This window comes from Eptesicus fuscus, chromosome 24 (assembly GCF_027574615.1).
Source record: "Eptesicus fuscus isolate TK198812 chromosome 24, DD_ASM_mEF_20220401, whole genome shotgun sequence".
In the NCBI taxonomy this organism is placed as follows: domain Eukaryota; kingdom Metazoa; phylum Chordata; class Mammalia; order Chiroptera; family Vespertilionidae; genus Eptesicus; species Eptesicus fuscus.
In genome coordinates, this window is record NC_072496.1 from 5640931 (window position 1) to 5656351 (window position 15421).

General features: G+C 52.7%; 1 protein-coding gene across 1 annotated transcript in view; it reads left to right on the top strand.

The window, feature by feature from the left end:
• The window catches only part of RYR2 (ryanodine receptor 2), a 198038-nt gene that overhangs the window by 171154 nt on the left and 11463 nt on the right, over positions 1 to 15421 (top strand). Inside the window, exons 83-95 of the mRNA XM_054713161.1 lie at positions 951 to 1030; positions 1791 to 1867; positions 2733 to 2812; positions 4646 to 4726; positions 5486 to 5574; positions 6126 to 6254; positions 7665 to 7769; positions 8587 to 8668; positions 9200 to 10497; positions 10840 to 10907; positions 11881 to 12028; positions 13924 to 14010; positions 14511 to 14738. Of these exons, the coding sequence (XP_054569136.1) occupies positions 951 to 1030; positions 1791 to 1867; positions 2733 to 2812; positions 4646 to 4726; positions 5486 to 5574; positions 6126 to 6254; positions 7665 to 7769; positions 8587 to 8668; positions 9200 to 10497; positions 10840 to 10907; positions 11881 to 12028; positions 13924 to 14010; positions 14511 to 14738 (2552 nt within the window). The remainder of the gene's footprint in view (positions 1 to 950; positions 1031 to 1790; positions 1868 to 2732; positions 2813 to 4645; positions 4727 to 5485; positions 5575 to 6125; positions 6255 to 7664; positions 7770 to 8586; positions 8669 to 9199; positions 10498 to 10839; positions 10908 to 11880; positions 12029 to 13923; positions 14011 to 14510; positions 14739 to 15421) is intronic.

The following is a 15421-nucleotide window of genomic DNA, read 5'->3' on the forward strand; positions in this document are numbered from 1 at the left end:
ATCTCCTCCCCCTGCATCTCCTCCTCCTGCATCTCCTCCCCCTGCATCTCCTCCCCCTGCATCTCCTCCTCCTGCATCTCCTCCCCCTGCATCTCCTCCCCCTGCATCTCCTCCTCCTGCATCTCCTCCTCCTGCATCTCCTCCTCTGGCCCCAGCTCCCTCAGGTCCACTCACCCACTCACTCAGGCCTGCTTCTCTGGGTCACGACCAGGTCAGTGACAACAAAAGCGAGCTGAGCCCTCGTTTATACAGTCCAGTCATGACTCTGTTTCAGAGTCGAATTTAAAGGTGTTTTATTTCTGCTCAAGAAGTTTTGGAAATTCTGTGGTGACACAACTCTAGGGAGCTGCTCATGTGACTCGGGTGGGGGAATGTCTCCTGTGAAAAGCCAGGGAAATGTTTGTGGCAGCAGGAGAGCACCCAGTGACACTACGTAAGCGAATGGCGTAGCTGTGTTTCAATAAAACTTTATTTACAAAAATGTGACGAGCTGGCTGGCCCTCAGGCCACAGTTTGCAGACCCTTGATATAAATGGAGACCTTTAAAGTGAGTCCTTTATTTATTTATTTTTAAAATTTTATTGTTGAGAGTATTGTAGGTGTCCCCCCGTTTTTCCCCCCTGCCTCCCACCACCTGGATCCCACCCTGCCCCAGGCATTCACCACCCTGTTGTCTGTGTATTTCAAAATCAATTATTTTTTCATATTCTTTTTTTTGTCCTCATGTAGTTTCAGTTTTGTCTGTATTACACAGAATTTTGTAAAAACATTGATGGCAAAATATGCATTATCACTTTAAAATATTTTTTGGTACGTAAGTCAGTCCGGCCCTCTTCACCATGATAGAGATCTGTAGGGGTGGTAAGAATTTTAAAAGTGCACATTTTGGGGTAGGATACATGGATGTAGCAGGGAAATGATGTAAGGAACACTGTTTTAATATTTTTAAGGTGAAACTGGACCGATGGTGGCTGCTACTTTGAAACTTGGAATTGCTATCCTCAATGGTGGGAACTCCACAGTGCAGCAGGTAAGTCTCTCAGCCGCTCCCATGATGCTCTTTTCAGACCATGGGCCGCCTAGTCCCCCTGTTGAACTCCTTTAGCCATCCTCAAAGCACTGCCATGTGTGCGACATTTCATTTTCTATGTACCGTATTTTCTGGCGTATAACACGACTTTTTAACCCAGGAAAATCTTCTCAAAAGTCGGGGGTCGTCTTATACGCCGGGTGTCATCTTATAGGGCGGGTATATCCCAAACTCTATATTTTAACTGGAAAAGTTGGGGGTCGTCTTATACGCCGGAAAATACGGTAAATATGTCTTCATTTTCTAGTCACCTTGTCCCAGCATCCAAGTGTTTTCTCGGTGCACTAAACTGCTCGATGTTAATAATGTGTTAAAACAATGTATGGGCACTACCTCCCTTTAGAGACTTGCCGGGGGACGTGGTGTCTCCACGGGCTGTGGTTCACACCACCCAGTCGGCAAAGTTGGTTCTTACCGAGGCCTAGTTGGGTAACCTGTTTGTCACATTCCAGAAATTATTTTAGTTGTAGTTCTTTCTAGTCTCCTGAGAAATGAGAAAAATCACGTAGTTTTGAAAACACATTCTGTTTAAAAGTTGGACATAATTTGGGCTGAAATCTTAGTAACTTCAACCAGTTGCGACAAAGAATACCTGTATGCACTGAATATTTTATCTTTATTACAGAAGAGAAAGCGTGTTTTTGTTGCTTTTTTTCTTAACAATAAACAAGGGTTGAATTCAGTGGCTTATGTGTTATAGAAAATGCTCGACTACCTCAAGGAGAAGAAGGACGTGGGTTTCTTCCAGAGCCTCGCGGGACTGATGCAGTCATGCAGGTGAGCCCTGATGCAGTCATGCAGGTGAGCCCTGATGCAGTCATGCAGGGGAGCCCCCATACAGTGTTGCAGGGGAGCCCACCCCCCGTGCAGTCATGCAGGGGAGCCCCCATACAGTCACGCAGGGGAGCCCCCACTTGCTGTTTCTATTCTAACTCAGAGGTGGTATCTTTCAAAGTGTTTACATTATGGACAACAATTAACACAGAAGAACATTTAATGATGAAATACTTTAAAGGGGGGCGGAAGTTACTGTTTTATTTTCTATCTTGATGTTAAGTGTTAATAATATTTTAATTACTAAGTTACTCGGTGTTAATAATGTGTTAAAACAATCCTCCCTGTGCTTACTATAGGGGCTTGGGGAATTGCTTTGCCTTCTGCATCCCTTGAATATGAGTGGTGCATGATTTTTAAAAGAAAAAAGAAAATTCTACTTAGTTTTATTTGGGAGCTTATACACCATTTCTCATTTTTCCTAAACAAATGGTCCTCAACTAACTAATTTATGATAATTACTTTCTAGTTTTACAGCATTTAAAATCAGACAGTATTTGACCAAGGCCCCTGGTACACACTTAGTGTAATAAGCTATTCCACCTGGGAAAACACGGTCATTATAATTATATTTAAATGTCTGCCGACTTTATAATGTGCTTCTAGCGGAGCCCGTGATGGCTCACATTAGACGTCACAGGGGTCATTTCAGTGTGGGTGCTGGGAGAGACTCGTCCGTCACCAGGAAGGGGGCTGGTGGGCGTTGAACTGGAGCACGTTTGCAGTGTATGTTGACACTGGTTCACATTTCAAGATACATGGTTTCCAGATGTTTGCTCTCTGAGTGCGTTTCTCCCTGTTTTTGCAGCGTCCTCGACCTGAACGCCTTTGAGCGGCAGAACAAAGCTGAAGGGCTTGGGATGGTGACCGAGGAAGGATCAGGTATGGGTTAGAATGGTGACAAGGAAGGATCAGGTATGGATTCCTTAAAGTAGAAGGTCGCCTGTTCCCTATTCTTTCCTGAAACGAATCAGCTATCAGTTACCTTTCCAATACAGAGAGATACAGGTTTTCTTTAAATGGACAAATGCTTATGTAGCTCCTTTAAAACCCCTAATTGGTCATCATGCAGGTCACACCCAAATCCAGTCTTATTGTTTCCTGCTGTCGGTGGCCTGCCCCTGCTTGGGTAGTAGGAAATGATCCCTATTAGAGAATCATCCACAAAAGGAGAAAGCGCATGGAAGAACGAACACATAGGAACATGGCCTCCGCCAACGGGCTGTCAGCTCCCCCAGACATCGCGGCCTGCTGCCTCCTCCCAGCAGCTGTCCTTACATCTCGCGGACCCAGGCATCTTTGCAAGCGCAACTTCTTTGATGAAGGAAATGAAAGAGTAATGCTTGTTTAGATAACTCTGATCACAATTTACATGTGCACAAAAACGACTCACATCATCTTAGAGTTTTTCTCTCTATAAATAGATGCATATATAAACTAGAAAATGAGCACATGGTACAGTTAAAGCAAAAATAACTATTGCACACTTATTTAATATTTATTAAGAAAAAAATCTCCAATATTTTTTGTTTTGATTTGTTTTTATTCTTTTGTGTTTGATTTTTAAATTAACTTAGTTTTGGAAAGCCTCGATATGTTTATCTGTTTTTGTTTGGTCTGGTTTGGAATTATCAATATATTAGTTTTGGAACATTGGTTTTTCTATTAAGCCAATCTTGCTACAAAAAATACACTTCCTCCCACCTGCCATTGGTAGTCTGCTGGCCTTTCTGAAATAATTTAGAATGAACTAATCTCTCTCTCTCTGTATATTTTTGTTCTCGCAGCAGGAAAAAGAATTAGTGCATGTTTCTTGCTGGATTTAAAAGACAGTCATTGAGACATATTCTAAGGCCGCTGCCGTTCCTGTGTGGTTTTGGCTTGTGCTTGGCAGTGGAATGTGTAGGTCCCATCACCCAATAGCAGTTGTGCCGTGACTGAATTGTGTGAGCTGCCTTCAAGAAAACCCGGCAGCAGCCTCCGTAGGTTTCCTGGGAATGCACGTGTCATCTCACTGTCCTTAGGTGCGCACGCACCATCGCAGTCTCTCAGCCGAAGTGCTCCCGGGCTGAGAGAGTGTTGTTGTTTAAATATATAAATACGTTCATCCACTTGCCAAACAACTTTTTTTGTCATTTTTCTTCCTGAGCTATATGTTGAACGCTCGTATGTTGAACATTTTCTTCACTGACCCTTTTTGCTTTGAAAATCAGCTTGCAGTGTGTGCTGCTGGTTTTTTGTTTGTGTCTTTGTGTTTCTGCTTTTGAAGTCGCTTGTGATAAAGATACATTTAAACTGACATGTAGGTGGAATGACAGCCCTCTGTGCAGTCACCCCTCCCCACAAGCACCTGAGCTCCCACTGCTGCAGCGTAAGCAGATGTAGCTTGAACACTGGTCATTGATCAGTACTCACTCCTGTCCACATCTGTCACAAATTAGAGGGTGAGAACAAAAGTTTAGACCCGCAGGTGCTCCCACAATGTTGCCAAGCCCATGCTGCTCCTTTTAACAGAGAGAAACCTGGGTGTCAAGGTTCACAGGCTCTTTTCTGACAAAGAAAACGGGCTTCTCTCTGCCAAGCGCATGGTCCATGAGCTTCCGATGGAGGAGGGCTGCCCTGTGGCTGCGGCCGGCCACACGGTGCTGGCCCGACGTGCGGGGCGATGGAGGAGGCACGGGACACGCTCGCTCGGGGGGTAACGTCTGGACTTCCTTGCAGGCGAGAAGGTTCTTCAGGACGACGAGTTCACCTGTGACCTCTTCCGCTTCCTGCAGCTGCTCTGTGAGGGACACAACTCAGGTGTGTGAGGCCTGAGGCTGAGGCTGGCGCCCAGGAAAACGTGCTTGCCGCCAGTCCTGACAGAGGCCTGTCAGCTGTGATGACGGGTCAGCCCTGCAGGGGGCGCTCGGCCCCAGCTCGTGCCACGTGAGACGGCCACGTCCCGCTTTCTGTGTCGCTTCACTGCCTGGCAGCCCGTTGTAGCCATCTCTCTGCCCCAGTCAGTTGTTCTGATGAGAAGACGGGCGGCCGTGGAGGAAGACACACCGGGGAGGTCTATGTAGGGAGCTTGGTTTCCTCTGGGCCCCTGGGGCCCGGGGACGGTGCCTCAGCATCACCTAGAGTGCTGTGCTCCATGCCCTGTGTATGGGTCCGCTCCCTACGGCCGTGCGTCCGGGAGGGCGGGAGCTGGGGGGGACTCTCCTCTCTTCCCCGTCACTGAGCACAGTCCTAGGAGCAGAGGACCGTGAGTCATCTAATTACTGCCTCCTAAGCGGTGGAGTCCTGTCCCATCCCCATGCCCAGAGCTCCAGAGCTAGGGGTCGGAAACGGTCCGCCCCCTCTTAGACAAAAATGGAATACTTAGGTTCTGGGGAGCCCCCAGGTGGGTTTATGGGGGGGTCCCTCACTTTTTATGGACACTATGAATTACTTCATATTAAAGCTGCTCTTAGCCACAAGGATTTTGCTGGAGACCTCATTCGCGGGTGGAGGTATTCAGATAACGAATCATTTTACACTTTGGGATGAGAGGTAATAACATCGTTTGATCTCGTACAGATTTTCAGAATTACCTGAGGACTCAGACTGGCAACAACACCACCGTGAACATCATCATCTCCACGGTGGACTACCTGCTGCGGGTGCAGGTACGCGGCCTCGCGCCTCGCGGCCAGCTAGAGGGGCTGCTTGGCCGAGATAACGCGCGGGGTCCTCTGTGAGGCTGCGTGTCTCGCTGGGCTTTGGTCTCCCGTCGGGACTTGTCAGACGTGTCGCCTTTGATCCGTCTCTGACCGAGCCTTCGGGTGAGCGGCCACCTTGGCTCTGTCTCCATCCTGGCTCCACTTTCCTCGTTACGCGCTTTCTGCCAGTGCGGATTGTCCCCCACGTTTTCCAGCTTTGATGGCGTTTTAAATGTTCTTTTCATTTGGTAAAGCCCTAACATGCTGTGCTCCCTTTGCAGTTGGTAGATAACTAGGGGAAGAATGTTTGGAACATTCTCAGGAATGGGAAAGAGAGGCTTTCAAACCACCTAGATACTTACAGTTAATGAGCTCAGGTTGGATCTTTTCAGCTGTCCTAATATTATTTTTGTGCGCTTACAAACCTGTTATGTAGAATGATTTCCTGTCGAACAGGTCAGCCTTGGCTTCACAATGTGTCCCCTCCCCCCCTCCCCCACCCCCCGCCTCTCTTCCAGGAGTCCATCAGTGATTTCTATTGGTACTACTCCGGAAAAGATGTGATCGATGAGCAAGGACAGCGGAACTTCTCCAAAGCAATTCAAGTAGCAAAACAAGTCTTTAACACTCTCACAGAGTATATCCAGGTAAACATTTACCCACTTCTGCTATTTGGAGAAAGAAAGAAAACAGGAGCCAACCGATTACCCTGGAATCCCATGGGAAAAGGCAATATGATAAAAGCCCTTTCCTGTCACCGTCCCATTGCTGATTGACCTCGTCTGTAGATCCTTAGCCAGTGATGATGACCACAAGGTTAGGTGGAAATGTGAATTTACACGGAACGACTTGCTTTACCCTTTGGCAGACTGAGGGATCCTTAACTCCTGGGGGTGTGGCCCATGGTGTTGACTGAGGTCTCTCCAGGGCCTGGTGTATATACTAAGCTCTCAGCAGGCCTTAAGGGAGGGGGAGGAGGGCATTAAACCACTTGACCACATTCCAGGAAAAGCAAGGAAATGCCATGGAGACTTTATAAAAAGAGAGACTAGTGCTTAACAACTTCATGTTTGTGTGTGTGTGTGTGTGTGTGTGTGTGTGTGTGTGTATAATACTAGAGGCCTGGTGCATGAAGTTCATGCACAGTGGAGGGGAGGAGTCCCTCAGCCCAGCCTGCACCCTCTCCAATCTGGGACCCCTCGGGGGATGTCCGACTGCTGGTTTAGGCAGGGATCAGGCCTAAACCAGCAGTTGGACATCCCTCTCGCAATCTGGGACCTCTGGCTCCTAACCGCTCACCTGCCTGCCTGCCTGATTGCCCCTAACTGCCCTCCTGCCAGCCTGATCACCCCTAACTGCCCTTCCCTGCTGGCCTCATCACCCCTAACTGCCTCTGCCTTGGCCCCCACCACCGTGGCTTTGTTTGGAAGATATCTGGTCTAATTAGCATATTACCCTTTTATTAGTATAGATAATCATGTATGATATAGGTAAAATTCCAAATACTATGAGGACTATACCTTTCTTAAATATTGATTTGTTTTAAGTTCTCTTTAGGCTAAATTTGTCTTAACCTGCAAATTTTGAAAAGATTTTATAAAATTCTGGGTGTTTTTTTTTTCAACCAGCCACACTTTGCTGTTTCTTAGAGGCCAGTCTGTCTTCTTTCCTTCCTGCCTTCTCCATGGGCGGGGTTAGCAATGCCCCTGCGTCAGGGAGCCGCTGGGCACAGTGCCCCGTGCTGAGGACAAAAAAGAGGGAGGGGTGGTAGTTTGCTTCTTTAGACTGAGCATAATCTGGGCGGGCGGGAGGAGGGAGAGGTTATGTAAAAAAAAAAGCGGCATCCCCGGATGTGGCAAGGGACAGGTGTGGTAGGACAGGTGAGTGAGTTCTTGTCTCCTAAGGGCACCCTTATCGTCACCGTACAGCTTACATTTTGGGGTCTCTTTTTCAGCTGACGTGTTGGTGATGAGATATGTTGATTTTGCCTCTATTGTCGTGCAGTTGGTTTTGGCAGTGACGTTATCGGAAATGATGCCATTGGTCTGTTTCCGTAGGGCCCGTGCACTGGGAACCAGCAGAGCCTGGCCCACAGCCGGCTCTGGGACGCGGTCGTGGGCTTCCTCCACGTGTTCGCCCACATGCAGATGAAGCTGTCCCAGGTAGAGGAACCACCTCCCGCCTCCTCAATGCCGCCGGGACAGCAGCCCCCAGCACACGAAGCAGCTTTCCCTTATTACCATCACCTTTCTCAGCTTCTTTATACATCTCTTACTCCACATTTAAAAACATTCTCTTAAATGGAAGAATTGATGCGCCCTGGCCAGTGTGCTCAGTGGGTTGCAGCGTTGTTCCATGCCCCAAGGCACATACCCAGGCTGCTCGTTCTGTCCCCGGTCGGAGGCAACTGATCAATATTTCTCTCTCACATCAATGTTCCTCTCCCTTCCCTCTTTCTCTTGAATCAGTAAAAACATGTCCTAGGGTGAGGATTAAAAATAATTTTTTTAAATAATTTGATGCAAGCTGAGAATAGATGAGAGCTATCATTCAAATTTGAGAATAAAAGATACTGAAGACTTCACTATAGGAGACATGAAAGAGTTTAGTCCCCGGTGTTGAGCATTTGCAACCCTTCGTGGACCCACGTCTCCATGACACTCACCGAAGCTCCCTCCTCTGCAGATAGGTGGACACGGATTTGAGCTCTGCCAGGCCCTGTGGAAGGGAGAGGTGTGCGTATGGGGCCCACACAAACAGCTGTCCTCCAGAGAGGCATTCACCCACTAGCAGGGAAATTAACTTCATGGAAGTCAAAGAGAAACAGTGGCGCTCAGGATAAGCCAATAAACACAGATTGTCGGCTTCCTTGGTCCTGTGATGCTGGGAGGGGTCGCCGTGGGGGGAGCAGCGCCCTCCGGGGGAACACGCGTGTTCCTTTGCTCCGACTGTCTCCAATGCCACGTGTTGCCCTTTCAGGATTCCAGTCAAATCGAGCTCCTGAAAGAACTGATGGACCTGCAGAAGGACATGGTGGTCATGCTGCTGTCCATGCTGGAAGGTAGTCTCGGCTCATGTCCGTTTGCATTTATAGGTTTACGTTGTGCACATCCCCATCCTTCATTCTTTTACTTTAAGGACCAATATTCGGCACGCTGCACGGAACGAAACGTCCACCCCAGATGCCGGGTTTATTGGGGGCTTTATCAGCTTTTCTCAAGTTCGTGTTTAAGAAAGAGACATTGTCTATGAGGAAAGATTTTTCAGCCCTAAAGGGCTTTGTGAATGCTCCTTTTTATTGGTAATATGAGGCTGGATTTCAGTTCCTGGCTTTAGGATATAAATGTTTGCCCATCTTCTTTATCCTAAAACATGACCAGTTTGGGGGGAAGGCCGGCTATTGTTCCAGTACTCCTCCGCGGGTATGAGTCCCTATGGTGTTGGCATGTTTGTGTGATTCCAGTGACGGTCTGACTCCTGGGCTCACACTGGGGGCTGCCGGGGCTGCGCCGGCGCGGGGCTGGGAGGCCTGTGCGGCCGCTCTCCCTGCGGACGCTGCTCCCTGTGAACCGGTGCCGTTCTCCGCCCGCAGGTAACGTCGTGAACGGGACCATCGGCAAGCAGATGGTCGACATGCTGGTGGAGTCGTCCAACAACGTGGAGATGATCCTCAAGTTCTTCGACATGTTCTTGAAACTGAAGGACTTGACGTCTTCTGACACGTTTAAGGAATACGACCCGGATGGCAAGGGCGTCATCTCCAAGAGGGACTTCCACAAGGCGATGGAGAGCCACAAGCACTACACGCCGTCCGAGACCGAGTTCCTGCTGTCCTGCGCCGAGACGGACGAAAACGAAACCCTGGACTACGAGGAGTTCGTGAAGCGCTTCCACGAGCCGGCGAAGGACATCAGCTTCAACGTGGCCGTGCTGCTGACCAACCTCTCGGAGCACATGCCCAACGACTCGCGGCTGCAGACCTTCCTGGAGCTGGCGGAGAGCGTGCTGCGCTACTTCCAGCCCTTCCTGGGCCGCATCGAGATCATGGGCAGCGCCAAGCGCATCGAGCGCGTGTACTTCGAGATCAGCGAGTCCAGCCGCACGCAGTGGGAGAAGCCGCAGGTCAAGGAGTCCAAGCGCCAGTTCATCTTCGACGTGGTCAACGAGGGCGGCGAGAAGGAGAAGATGGAGCTCTTCGTGAACTTCTGCGAGGACACCATCTTCGAGATGCAGCTGGCGGCCCAGATCTCCGAGTCGGACCTGAGCGAGCGGTCGGCCAGCAAGGAGGAGAGCGAGAAGGAGAAGCCGGAGGAGCAGAGCCCGCGGACGGCCTTCTTCTCCCTCCTGACCGTGCGCTCGGCCCTGCTGGCGCTCAGGTCCAACCTGCTGACCCTCCTGCGCATGCTCAGCCTCAAGAGCCTGAAGAAGCAGATGAAGAAGGTGAAGAAGATGACGGTGAGGGACATGGCCACGGCGCTCTTCGCCTCCTACTGGGGGGCGCTGGCGAGCCTGCTGCACGTGGTGGCCAGCGTGCTGCGCGGCTTCTCCCGCATCGTGGGCAGCCTGCTCCTGGGCGGCAGCCTGGTGGAGGGCGCCAAGAAGATCCGAGTGGCGGAGCTCCTGGCCGACATGCCGGACCCCACGCAGGACGAGGTGCGGGGCGACGGGGAGGAGGGCGAGCGGAAGCCGCTGGAGGCCGCCCTGCCCTCGGAGGACCTCACCGACCTGAAGGAGCTGACGGAGGAGAGCGACCTGCTGTCCGACATCTTCGGCTTGGATCTGAAGCGGGAGGGGGGGCAGTACAAGCTCATCCCTCATAACCCGAACGCCGGCCTCAGCGACCTCATGAGCAACCCAGACCCCGTTCCCGAGGTGCCAGAGAAAGTGCAGGTAACGGGCCACTCGGATCTTCTTGGCGCCCTCCACCAGGCTGCCAGGCTCCACCAAGGCGGTGGTGGTGGTGGCCGTGGTTGGAGCAGGCCTGAGAAGGGGGACGTAGTTGGCCTTGAGGGTGCGTGAGGTTCGAGCAGGTGGTTGAGGAAATGAGGGGAAAGGGGAGGCGCCCAGAGGGGCACCTGCCGCCCTGGGGGTGAGCGTGTGGAAGGGAAGCGCAAGTGCTGTCTCCACCGAGGCAGGGGTCACTGGGAGGTCACCATTTAGCGCCTGGCACAGGGCCCCCTAAACTCATCCCAAGGTGGTGTGTGACCTGCTTGTCTTTCCCTTCACTTCAAGGAACAGGAGACAAAAGAGGAAGAAAAGGAAGAAAAAGAAGAAAACAAGTCGGAACCCGAGAAAGCCGAGTACGTGTGGTTTCCTTGTGGCTTGTGCTCCCTCTTCAGGGCGCAGAACGGAGACCTCTGTCCTCTCTGGGGTCAGGCTCAGCGCCGGGACCTCCATGCTGGGGCATCAGTGTGAGCGCCGCCCGCCTGGGGCCAGGCCAGCCTCGTCCTCCGGTCCCATCGCCCTGTGTGTCCCGCAGCAGGGATGCCTCCCAGAGCCAAGGGCCCCGCTCTGGTTTAAGGACACATGGGATTCTGTCCTGGGAACAGTGTGGGCTCAGTCCCCTGTAGGGGACGTGCAGGGGGAAGCGGATCGATGGTTCTCTCTCATCATTGATGTTTCTGTCTCTCTCTCCCTTCCCCTCTCTCTGAAATCAATACAAACATATTTTTAAAATGTTAGCTATACCTCCTGTGGGTGAGGTTAGGTGGGTTATGTCTACGTGGGTTTTGAATATGAGTTCATCTACATAAACACACTTCCGTGGAGGATTGGTATTCTGCAGCTAGAGGGGTTTTAGGTATCAAATTTTAGTGCTTCTAATTCCATTATCATATGTAACATTAACATCCTGACATGCTTTATATACGTGAACAACCAAATGCATGTCTCTGACATTAGGTCCGAAGATGAGTCACTGTTCAGGTTGACTGTTAAAATTCTCATTCAGCAGTGAGGCAGGCTGGGGGTTTCATTGTTAGTCGCTTTCCAGTGCGATGTCATTGCTCAGTGGGAAGGGGGAGTGCTGTACGGATACAAAGACACTCCAGCCTGTGAAATGCTGTAGATTTGAACTTCACTGAATTCCCCACAGGAGGCCGGGGTCCTAGACATCCAACCCAGATTCTGAAATCCTGAACATTACAGTTCATTGGAGGAGAACTTTTCAACAATGATGCTATGATTTAAATGTGTGTTCGTTTGTATATTTTGGCACAAAGCCTGCTAGTTCCTTCTTCTTCTGCCGGCTTATGTTTACTCGTCTGTTCCCAGGGGAGAAGATGGAGAGAAAGAAGAAAAGGCCAAAGACGAGAAGGGCCGGCAGAAGCTGCGGCTGATCCACACGCACAGATACGGGGAGCCCGAGGCCCCCGAGTCCGTGTTCTGGAAGAAGATCATCGCTTATCAGCAGAAGCTCCTGGTGAGCCCTTCAGGGTGAACGCTGCTGTGACACATTGTGAGGCCGTAATAACTGAGGCTCCGCAGTGTCCGTGGGCTCCCGTGGGCTCCCGTGGGCTCCCGTGGGCTGGGCGGCAACCAGAGAACCAAGTCCACCTGCTGGTGCGTTGGGTTTGCTGTGTGAGGACGGACCCAGGACCTCGGTACACGTTCACAAGCCCGAGACCTTGGACGTGGTGGCTGCCGCACCCAGTGTCTCCCCACAGAGTCTGGGACGGGTCTGGGTGTGCCCCCGAGGCTCACTGCAGGACCACCTGCAAGGGAAGTGGCCGTCCCCGAGACTGAATGTTCTCACTGCTGAGGTGCACGTGTGGGACATGCTGTATGTACCTCAGGCAGGCAGATGTGTGTGTGGTGGTAGGTTTTAACGAGGTTTTCTCAGCGGTCTGTGCCTCCCTGTGTTGTTTAGTACAGAGTACTCTGAGCATAAACGTGTTCTAGAAAGCTCTGGGTGGTCACTAGTTTGGGTGTTGCGGTGGGTGCCCCGCTGCAGGTGAGGCTGCAGGTGAGGCCGGGTGTGGGCACGGGGTCGAGTGGGCTCAGCAACACCTGCAGGAGCCCCGTGGTTCCCAGGAGTGTGTCAGCCGCCTACGGGAAGCAGGTGCAGAGGGGCTGGCGTCGCTCTGCCGCGGGCCGTGGGCCCCTCTCTGCACGGTGGCTTCTCTGCTCACCGGTTCACATGCACAGGCTGGCCATGGTCACCTCAAGCCCATTGCCCCGGACTCTGTCATCGCGGAGCTCAGTGTCAGAGTGACTGGCACAGCCTCGCTGATGGGTCCACCCACCAGGGTGAACGGCGTGACCGGCCCCCGCGGCCCAGGGGCCTGTGGCGGTGAAGGCGGAGTCCCCTGTGGAAGGGACACCGCCAGCAGGCGTGTGTGCCCGCAGAGGGACAGGAGACGCGGTGACTGTGACGTGGCCCCTGGCACATCCACGTGGGCACTGTGCCAGCGCCTCCCACTTAACATTAAAGCACGTGCTGCTCTCCCAGAGCCTTTTCCTCAGACCCACTTCTGTCCGGTTCTGTCCAGCTCAGAAAGTGGGACCAGCCGCTTAGTTAGGTGCTGAGACCCAAACCCAGAAGTTACCACCTCTGAGCTCTCTCCCTTCCACCTCCAGTCCAGTCCAGCAGTGACTCTTCTCAGCTCTGTCTTCCAGATGCGTGGAGCCCACCCACTGAGGGCATCAAGCCCTCTTCAGATCCTCCTGGAATGAAATAATTCCAACTGTGATAACAAGACTCATAAACTCGCCTCTATTGTCGTATCCAGTCCGCATACCGAACCCTTATGAGAAGGTTCTGGTTTATCCGCACTTCACAGACGAGGGAAATGACGCTGCAGCAGTGATTCATTGTTCCTTGTGCACATCCCCCCTGGAGGCCCCGGAGATCACAGACCCCACACAGACCTCATCAGGGGCCTGCCACTCCCTCTAGCTCACCCGGACCCCAGCCCCTCCCCCCCCTCCCCCACAGGCTTCCTCCTTTCTGTCCTGATTGGCACCCCCACGGCTCTGACCTCGGGGCTGCCCCTGCGTGCTCCTCTCTCGCTGACACACACTTGGTCCCCACTTGTTCTCTTGACTTGTTCCCCGTGGCATTCAGGGCTCTGCTCCCGCACCCCATTCCCTAAGCCCGCAGAGAGCATTCCCTGAGGTGACGCCCTGCCTGTGGGTGTGTCCCCTCCGTGGTGCCCAGATTTCTAACTCAGTGATGTCCACGGTCTCAAGAATGAGGCTTGATTCGCACTAGGCGCCCAGGAAGTAGTTTTGGGTAAATGAATGAATGCTTTATTTCATGGTCTGCAAATTTCAAGTCTCTCGATTCAGTGACCCTTTCATTTTTTTCACCTTCAGAACTATTTTGCTCGCAACTTTTACAACATGAGAATGTTGGCCTTATTTGTCGCCTTTGCAATCAACTTCATCTTGCTCTTCTATAAGGTACGTACTTCTTGGTCTTAATAACCAGTGCGATGCTACCGACAGCCTGAATGATGTTCCGATGTCACAGACCCACCCTGAGCACGTCCCTGACTGAGGCGGAGACCGTCCTTCCTGCAGCTCAGGGACATGCGATTCCGCAGAGGCTCGCCGCATGCTCCCCGTGCATGCGCATAGCTCACTTGTGGCTCAGGGGTGACAGGCGGTTCCTCTGGTCCTTGAGAGGCAGCTGAGCCATCTCAGTTCCCCCACTCGCGGATCCTGGTAACTCTTGGTTCAGTAGAAGGATTGGCACAAGCGTGTTAGTGATCTGCTGACCCAGAAGCTTCTGAGAACATCCCCCGTGGACCAGGGAGGAGGGGTGGAGAGAGCCACCCGTGGCCTGTGCAGGGCCCTCACCTCGCGCCCAGCCATGTGCGGAGAAGGCTGGGTTCCTGTTTCTCGTTGGCGCTGACGCTTGGAGGGAGAGAACTGACCGCACTCTAACTGGTTTGAATCAGGTCTCCACTTCTTCTGTGGTTGAAGGCAAGGAGCTGCCCCCTCGCAGCGCAAGTGAAAGCGCCCGAGTCAGCAGCCCGGACGACGGCGGGGACGACGCGCCCGGCGTGCTGGCGGTGCACTACGTGCTGGAGGAGAGCAGCGGCTACATGGAGCCCACGCTGCGCATCCTGGCCGTGCTGCACACCGTCATCTCCTTCTTCTGCATCATCGGCTACTACTGCCTGAAGGTAAGCCGCGCCGGCACTGCGGCCGCCCTCGGGGAAGCGGGTTCTGGGATGGAAATGACATGCACGGAGCTTATTCGGAATGTTCCAGAAATCCACACCTGCGGACGCTGGGAGGGAGCAGGGGCCGCCGAGGGGAACATGGACGGGGCAGACGCACGGGGCAGGCACAGCCTCACTCTGCAATGCTGGCTTCGGCCGGTTGTCCTGGCTGGGCCCGGGGGGCCTGGCCATTGGACTCCACACTGAGCCGGCGCGGCTGCAGGCTGCCCTGGGCAGGGGGGAGGGCTGGGGTGGTCTGACTGAGCTTCCTTTCACACACTCAGTGGCCCGTTTCACCTGTAACGACCCTGCGGCAGGGCCCAGGCACTGTCTCCCTAGCAGCGCTCCCCGAGGCGTGTTAGGTTATAGGAACGCACCCTCGGAGCCTCACAGTCAGGGTGACTGTTCTGGCATCAGGAACCTCTGCTGCCATCCTGGGCGCAAAGGTTCCCCAGTGTGTCTCCCTTCCCCCGGGAGGTGATGGGCCCCCAGGACGCCTGCAGGGAGCAGTGTCATCGGGTGAACGCACCCAGGAGGGAGCCCGAGTGCGCAGGGCTGCCATTTCCTGGGAAGCTCTTCATCTTGCCCAGCAAGACCCCCCCCCCTCTCTGCTGTGCAGCCTGAGAGCCGCTGCAGACCGGGCC